This window comes from Xyrauchen texanus, chromosome 15, assembly GCF_025860055.1.
Source record: "Xyrauchen texanus isolate HMW12.3.18 chromosome 15, RBS_HiC_50CHRs, whole genome shotgun sequence".
NCBI lineage: Eukaryota > Metazoa > Chordata > Actinopteri > Cypriniformes > Catostomidae > Xyrauchen > Xyrauchen texanus.
The window spans coordinates 2,862,973-2,872,169 of NC_068290.1; the positions used below are offsets into that span (position 1 = coordinate 2,862,973).

General features: G+C 38.4%; 1 protein-coding gene across 1 annotated transcript; it reads right to left on the reverse strand.

Annotated features, from left to right (window-relative positions):
• Nucleotides 1-4,202: 4,202 nt before the first annotated feature.
• LOC127655769 (uncharacterized protein C1orf232-like) lies at nt 4,203-8,916 on the reverse strand. Its single transcript, XM_052143745.1, has 4 exons — nt 8,836-8,916; nt 6,303-6,380; nt 6,087-6,190; nt 4,203-4,578 (listed from the first exon to the last, which is right to left on the reverse strand). The coding sequence occupies exons 1-4, from the start codon at nt 8,914-8,916 to the stop codon at nt 4,203-4,205; spliced, it is 639 nt and encodes a 212-aa protein (XP_051999705.1).
• Nucleotides 8,917-9,197: the final 281 nt, after the last annotated feature.

The window sequence follows — 9,197 nt, forward strand, 5'->3', positions numbered from 1 at the left end:
CACTGCGTGTATTTTATCATGAAGAAAATCGGTGATACGCAGCACTATAAAGAACAGAAAGTTTGTTTTGTGTGAGTTAAAGATGGATCGAAGTGAGAGAGTGTACTCATATGAGGCTTTTCCACTGCACGGTACAACTCGACTAAACTCGATTCTGCTCGCTTTTTTGGGGGGTTTTCCACTGTGGATGGTACCTTTTTTAGTACCACCTCGGTCGAGGTTCCAAGCAAGCCGAGCCGATACTAAATGTGACGTCAAAACCCTGCAGATCACTGATTGGTCAGTGAGAATCATCACTACCGGCGTCACTGGATTTCTAACACGCGACATGCTAGTTTTAAAGTTAGCAACAGCGATAGCCGTATCATTTGTTCACGTGACTTTCAAATTGTAAAAAGAAATGGCTGTGCGCAAAACCACGCCGTGGTCAATAATCGAGGTGTAGACGGTCCACTCGTTAGCGATGAGCGAAACGAAAAAGTCTCTCAGGAAGTGTCTCAGCTGTTGGCCGCACACGGACCCACCAACAGTGTCGGGAAAAGTACAAAAAACTTAAGTGACTGCAGAACCATCAAGGAAAAGTGGAAGTGGTTCGACCAAATGGATGCTAACTAAACAATGAGCAACAACTGAGCAATGGGAGAGAGAGTGCCCTGGACTGGCGTTGATCCACAATGGAGGATGGTACGTTTTGTTACGTTAACTCTATATGTTAACTCTATACGCTGCATTAAAGCTTCACTTTATTTAGTTGATCAGCTTCTGGAAGCTTCTAAAACAACCAGACCAATTTAACTGTTACACATGTGTAAAATCACCATGCAACAACTGCTTTATGCAGCACAATGAGCTAGCAGCTAACAGCTAGCGGTCTTGTTATTGTTTTGGTCCGTTTGTGTTATGTTTAAGATGATGTTACGGCAGTAGAGGCGGCGCAACTATGAGGATCAGCCTATAATCACACGCACGTTGAGGCGGCACTAAACTGCAGTGGAAATGCTCCAAAGCTCAGAAAAGTAAAGCGAGTCGAGTCGAGGCGAGTCGAACCGCAACGTGCGGTGGAAAAGTGCCATTAGCACATTATACACTGGAACAAAAATGTTTTGGCTTGTTTTCCAGAATAATATCTAAAACTACTTTTAAACCATGTACGTTTATTATTATTTTAAGAGCTATTCTGCGCAAGAATGTTTGCACATTTATCATTGCTCTACACAATCACAAAAGTGACCGATTATGGTTTCAAAATGGCAAATTTCTCCAAAAGGTGTGGAGTTTGATCATTTTCCATAGCACACCTGACAGTGGTGTTTTAACGTCACATTGTTTACGTATGCAGATATACAGCTGTACGAATGCACATGCTGTCATTAAGTATCCCCTCTCACATCTGTAGTCTTGGAAAATGTGATTCATCCTTGTGAATTGATTCGTTCAGACGGATGATGTAAATATACAGATAAAGATTCAGTGATTCATTCCCTGGGCATTTGTTTAGTCTTCTTTTGCAGCAGATCAAAATAGAATAGAAATTAGGGTATATAGTTTATTGTTGTTATTATTATTATTATTTAATTTAACGTTTTAGTTGTAAGTCTATTTAGTCAATTTAAATGTCATCAGAGCTGTATATTCATTCAAACATCCTCATTGTTTTGTGCCAAATGCTGCTCCAGTTTAATAGCATGTTATTATCATTGGTTATAATTATTGCCCTTTAAATAGCATCAGAGTAGTTAGTCATTCTTTGTTTGTGCCTTGTAGTGTTGCTGCTTGTTTTCAGGAGAGTATCATGACTGTAAAATACACTACGGTTCAAAAGCAGTCAAATATATGGTCTTAAAGCCCTTCCATAAAACATTCTGCTAGCAGCTAGGCATGTTTGATGGTGTTTTCCCGCTTCTTTCTAATGCAATTACGTTTCAAAGTGATTTTGATTGTGTTATGGTGATTTTTTTATTATTATTATGAATTGTGTGTATTTAAAATGGAAGTATTTTGAGCATCATTTTGTCCCTTGACATCAACCTGCCCCAGGTACAGCAGATGAAAATTAGCCATCGGCCAAGTCTGGCACATTTACATCAGTGAGGTGTTTGATTAATGTATATTGTCCCTGACAAATAAATGAAATCAGAATTGTTCTTTATAACATAACTTTATTGTGCCTTAATATAACAGGACAACTCATTCACCAACACAGCAAATCTCTGAACAAAAAGAGCGAGAATGATACAATGTAACAACAGAATCAGACACAAAGCACCTTTCAGTCACTGTGCATATACACTTATATTCACATCAGGTCTTTATGAGTTTAACCAGACACATGGAAAGAAATTAACAAAACAATTTGTAAGGAACCAGACACATATTCTGTAAACTTCCACCCCACAAAATGTGATCAACTGCATTTCTATATTTATAATACATAAAAAGTATTGCATGTGATGTACACTATTAAAAAGCTATTATTCATCTAATTACTTCTCTTAAAGGGATAGCTCACCCAAAAATGCTCTCATCATTTACTCTCCCTCATGCCATCCCAGATGTGTATGACTTTGTTTCTTCTGCTGAACACAAACAAAGTTAGAATTTTTAGAAGAATATCTCAGCTCTTTAGGTCCATACAATGCAAGTGAATGGTGACCAGAACTTTTAAGTTTCAAAAAGCACATAAAATAATCCAAACACCATATATCTCTACTTTCACTTTCACATCCTGAAATTTAAAAAGGAGATTTATAGTTAAAAAGGATTGAAATATGCATCTGTTTCTGTTTAAGCTCCAAAAAGCACATAAAGGCAGTATAAAAGTAATCCTAACACCTCCAGTGGTTCAAGCCATGTCTTCAGAAGCAATATGATAGGTGTGGGTGAGAAACACATTCATATTTAAGTCCTTTTTTACTATAAATCTCTACTTTCACTTTCACATTCTGAAATTTAAAGTGGAGATTTATAGTTAAAAAGGATTGAAATATGCATCTATTTCTGTTTAAGCTACAAAAAGCACATAAAGGCAGTATAAAAGTAATCCTAACATCTCCAGTGGTTCAATCCATGTCTTCAGAAGCAATATGATAGGTGTGGGTGAGAAACACATCCATATTAAAGTCCTTTTTTTACTATAAATCTCTACTTTCACTTTCACATGCTGAAATTTAAAGTGGAAATTTATAGTTAAAAAGGATTGAAATATGCATCTATTTCTGTTTAAGCTCCAAAAAGCACATAAAGGTGGCATAAAATAATCCGTACACCTACAGTGGTACAATCCATGCCTTCAGAAGCAATATGATAGGTGTGGGTGAGAAACACGTCCATATTTAAGTCCTTTTTTACTATAAATCTCTACTTTCACTTTCACATTCTGAAATTTAAAGTGGAGATTTATAGTTAAAAGGGATTTAAATATGCATCTGTTTCTGTTTAAGCTCCAAAAAGCACATAAAGGCAGTATAAAAGTAATCCTAACACCTCCAGTGGTTCAATCCATGCCTTCAGAAGCAATATGATAGGTGTGGGTGAGAAACACATTCATATTTAAGTCCTTTTTTACTATAAATCTCTATTTTCACTTTCACATTCTGAAAGTTAAAGTGGAGATTTATAGTTCAAAATTATTAAAATATGCAGCTTTTTCTCACCCAAAGTGATTGCTTCGCTTCAGAAGACATGGATTAAACCACTGGAGTCATTTGGATTCCTTTTATGCCACTTTTATTAGATTTTTGGAGCTTGAAAGTAATGGTCACCATTCACATGCATTGTATGGACCTACAGAGCTGAAATATTCTTCTAAAAATCTTTGCTTGTGTTCAGCAAAAGAATGAAAGTCTAAACATCTGGGATGGCATGAGGGTGTGTAAATGATTATAAATAATTTTATATAAACTATCCCTTTAAGGGGATCTCTTTCCACTCGTTTTTCTCTGAGGTCAGAACATTCAATTCTTTTCAAGGGATTGATTTATGCCCGTTTCTATTGATGTCATTATTCTGAAAATAACTTGTGCATAAATGGTCGATATTTTAAAAAGAAAGCTACTTTAACACAAGCACTTAACCTTCATAGTGTTGAATGAACCTTTAAATTCATCTTTATGTCTCTTAACATAAGGCTCATATCAAGCACTGTGGCTAACTCTTCTCTAGTTCTCTAGTACCCTTTTGCCCTCCCCTTCTTTACGAGTTGGCTAGTTGCTCTTGGCCATGCTTTTGGTCTTCAGCTCAGCCAGTTTACTAGTGACAAAGTTCCACTTGAAAGTGGGTGCGTCTTCACTGCCTCCTCCCAGTGTTGAATACTTGGAGAAGTTGTTGCCTATGCTGCTTCCTCCACCCTCACTCACATCACCCTCCTGCCCGGTCTGATACTCCACGTCTCCTGCACTCTCTCTGCTCTCGTTCCCCATCTCCTGGTTGCTGTCGCCTTCTCCCTCCATTGTGGAGGTGGCCTCTGCTTCCGCTTGCTTCATCGCGGCAGCTTGGTGCCACTTTGTCGAAAAACTATCCCAGAATCCAGTGTTGTGTTTGTTGAGTCTTGGAGGCTCCTCAGGCTTCACTGCCAATGGACTGTAAACAGACATTAAATCATTCAGATACAACTCTATAATGGACTTTTATTCACTTACACACAAATAAAGAAAAATGTCTCATCTAAAATTGTTTTATCAGGCTACCACGGACGTCTGTAAGGTTTACCGTCGCTTCACATGGGATAAGCGATGTCTGTATGAATCACAGAGATGAGAGTGTCGACTGCATTTACACACTGCTGTCACGCGTAACTGACCCATCAGAAAATGTATGCTATTCAGCTGTGCTGAGTAATTATGAAGTATTAAAGTGGTCGTGACATGAGGATTCTAACTTTCCTTGATCTTTTGACATATAAGAGGTCATTGTACTATAAAAGCATTGAAATATGTTTGGAATTCTTGGAACGTGTGACATCACAAGGAACAAATACATCTGCATATGCAACACCTATTTTTCCATCACTGCACCCTTGGACCCGCTCACTGGTTCTCAGTCAGTCACACAGTTGAAGTGGAGACAGACGAGGCCTGTCACAGACGCATATCTCAGGCTGCTTTTAAAAGATGCGGTGTTAAGTTACAACCCTGAAGAGGAGAAGCGGTGGTGGCGGTGGTCCTAGTGGTGGCGCTGTTACTCGCCTCAATCCGGGTGGCGGAGGACAAGTCTCAGTTGTCTCCGCTTCTGAGACCGTCAATCGGCACATCTTATCACGTGACTCGTTGTGCATGACACCGCGGAGACTCACAGCATGTGGAGGCTCATGCTACTCGCCACGATCCACACACAACTCACCACACGCCCCATTGAGAGAACCACTAATCACCACCACGAGGAGGTTACCCCATGTGACTCTACCCTCCCTAGCAACCGGGCCAATTTGGTTGCTTAGGAGACCTATCTGGAGTCACTCAGCACACCCTGGATACAAACCCATGACTCCAGGTGTGGTAGTCAGCACCAATACTCACTGAGATACTCAGGCCCCCAATATATTGAGTGTTATTATGTGTTGGATGTGGTTTATGTGTAACCCCTGAAATGTAGTTTTCTAATGTTGTTGAGTTGGTTCATTCTCTTCCGATTGAGCTTCCAATATGGCTCTATTTGAGAGGCTGCACAATGTTAACCAATCAGAACAGTGGGCATTGAAGTTTTAAGGAGGCGCTTATACCAAAACCGAGCATTTCAGATAGAGGGCCAGAGACAGGGTGGAAAATGATCATATATGACAAAATTATGATAAAAAAAAAAAACAATTATGTGCTTTTTGGAGCTTCAAAGTTCTGGCCACCATTCACTTGCATTATATGGAAAAACAGAGCTGAGATATTCTTTCAAAAATCTTCATTTGTGTTCTGCAGAAGAAAGAAAGTCATGCACATCTGGGATGGCATGAATGAGTAAATGATGAGGGAATTTTCATTTTTGGGTGAACTGTCCTTTTAAATTGGAAATCTGACTTCAAGTGCCTATTTGTTGCACCTTTGCAAGGATGAAGTTGGACTTTTTCTATGTTGAATGGAACGCAGAATAATACTCACTGATCAGCTGCAGGCTGGTTCTCGGCCTCCAAAAGTTGGTGCTCGTCATCTTTGTTGAAGAGGGTTGAAACGCTCTTCCAGCCTTTCGCCCCGGCTCCCTGCATCTGAGGAGGAATAATATGCACAGAGACGCACTGCTGGATCTGTCTCACACTGACAAATAATCTGTCTGTATATATATATATATATACATCTTTTACAGTGAAAGATGCTTACTCTCCTGGCCAGCTGTGACATTGCACTGGGTTCTTCATCGGACTGGATAGGTGTCAAATCTTCGGCTATTTCACAGACCTTCAGAGACAAACATTAATAGACAAATGATGTTCAACTTTTGGAGGAGACAGATACAACCCCAGACTACATACAACTCCAGCTGACCAACATTAACATTTTGTCTCCCTCTTGGGGTCTTTAGTGATACTACATCAAAATCCTTCCCATGAGAATGTCAACAGGGTATGTGTGTGTATCTGACTCAAGCTCAATTTAATACTATTATATGCATAATATCTTTAATACATTATATACAATTCAAATAATGATGTCACATACATATGTATGTTAAGCGATACTCTTATAGTTCTCAACTGAATGTTTGTAATGTTGTTATTTCCAAGTGGCTTTGGATAAAAGCTGGTCTGTTAAAGGAATATTCCGGGTTCAGTACAACTTAAGCTCAAACGACACCATTTCTGGCATGATTTTGATTCCCACACAAGCTTCTTAAAAAAAAATTAAAAAAGAAAAAAATCTAAGTTACAGGTGCTTACAATGGAAGTCAATGGGGCCAATTTTTGGAGGGTTTAAAAGCAGAAATGTGAAGCTTACTATTTTATAAAAGCACTTGCATTAATTCTTCAGTTAAACTCATGTATTACTTGAGCTGTAATGTTGTTTAAATCATTTTTACAATCATTTTAGGGTTTAGGGTTTGTTGATATTACATCGTCATGGCTCTGAAGTTGTCAAATTGGATATAACATTACACAGATGCGGTTCGTAAGTGATTTTATCACACTAAAATCATGATAACACATACTGTTGTGGTGTTTACATAAGTTTTACAAGGTTTGCGTATTGGCCCCATTCACTTCCAATGTAAGTGTCTCGCTGAAACCCTGATTTTTGCTTTTTTAAAGAAAAGTATGGGCAAGTCCAAATATAATTTGTGGTAATCAGCATTATGGTACACAATCGACTGCTGTCGATTGAGCTCAACTTGTACTGAACCCGGAATATTCCTTCAAGCCGATAAATGTACATGTAATACAATAAATGAAATTTTAATTTAAAAGTATTAAATGAGCTTGGAGCAACTCGAGGAATAGTCACAGTATTCATTCACCACAAAGTCAAACTAAGTGACCCATAGTAGCGGTTCTAGCTTGTTTGGTGCCCTGGGTGAAACCCGCTTCAACATGCCTCCAAAGGGGAGGGGGGGGGACACGCCCCGCAATAAATGCCGCCCCGGGTAGCTGCCCATGTCACCCATGCCCATGCCTACAACCGCCCTTGAAGCTACCACTACCACTCCTTTATTTGCAGTCTTTTGGCAACATATGATGTTATAGCAGGTTGTGGAAACTATGCAAGCTCGCTGGTAAAAGAGAAGCCAAACAAACAGGCGAGAAATGTGGGGAATCTGCCAACAAGCTGAACACACCCTGATGGTAATATCTGCCTCGAATCAATCACTGGAATGTCATCCTACCGTAGAGTCGAGATCCAGTTACAGGGCCATTGAAAATTGGGTCAAATTCCCACTTAAAACAACACTGAAAATATGCATCCTGAAACTCTTTGATAAACATCAGAGTTTATAGTCATAGTCTTTAAAGGAACAGAAGCAACTTTCCTTTGTTTAGAATTGATGTTAATGTGTCTCACTCAATGCACTTAAAACGTTTATTAAAAAAAGTTTTTTATGACATTATTTAATAAGTAAAGTTGTATCTCTTCTGAATAGTACTGAATGCATGTGATCACATGCTCATGGGCCAATGGAATGTCTTCAGGTGTTTCTTTGATAATCCGACCATTTTCACGAGAATCAAATGAGATCTTGCTGCATAAGCTGAAATTCCTACATGCTTTTTAGGTTTTTATTTAATTAAGTTCTTATTGGATAATGAATATTGAGTCATTTTGTATCAGACCCTTACTTATATTGTGTTCAAATAAAGTATTGCTACTGTACAGTAACAGGAAATCCCACAGTGGGAGCTATGAGAGTTTTGAAACACTTAATTGTCATCCTGTTGGTTAACATACTCCTCCTATTGTGAGCTGTAGGACTTCTACAAAGTTCTAGAATTTTCCAATTGTATCATTTTTCAAATTGGTTCCGAATATTGTACTGCATTAAATCTTTGTCTCAACTGATATTTCAATCATAAAATTGTTTATTAGTAGTATTGTGTTTATAATTACAATAAGCTGATTCATGCAGAGTTTTAAAGGTTATTTACTGATGTGTTGGAACAGCTGACATGCAGTATACCTTTCTGCTCATTTTTATTATCATAATTATTATCCATGCAGCTTTCATGAGATTATAAAGGTAAAAGGGTGGTTAAAATGATGAAGAACTTCAAATAAGTGGTGACCAGTTGCACAATATTGACCTTCCTTATTTCCATTTTTAGCTACAATTTTGATGTTGATTTTTAAAAAAGCTCATGAACATGTTATGCACCAACTATACCCCCATGTTGAACCAGTACAGTACAAGATTTGGTAGATTTACCTCTTCCACTGGCTCTTCCTCCATGTCTGGATTGAGAGTCTTCATCACTTTACTCTTATAGACTTTCCACAGCGGATTCATGACTGACACCTTCAAAAATCCTCAGACACGTCAAACAATCATAAAAAAAGACTCTTAAGCCACAAGCAACGATCTCCTGGCGTTAGTTTGGATCGCAAAACCTTCAACAATATTCCTGTTCCATCCGTAAACATGCACAAAATACAGATCATCCAATATGATGAAGATTAAAGTTTCTTCATTGTCTTTTGACTGTCTCTTTGTATACGAGAAAAACTCTGGAAGTCTGCTTGTGTAGTCCTTGATTTCAGAGTCAATGAGATGAAAGAGACAAATGCATA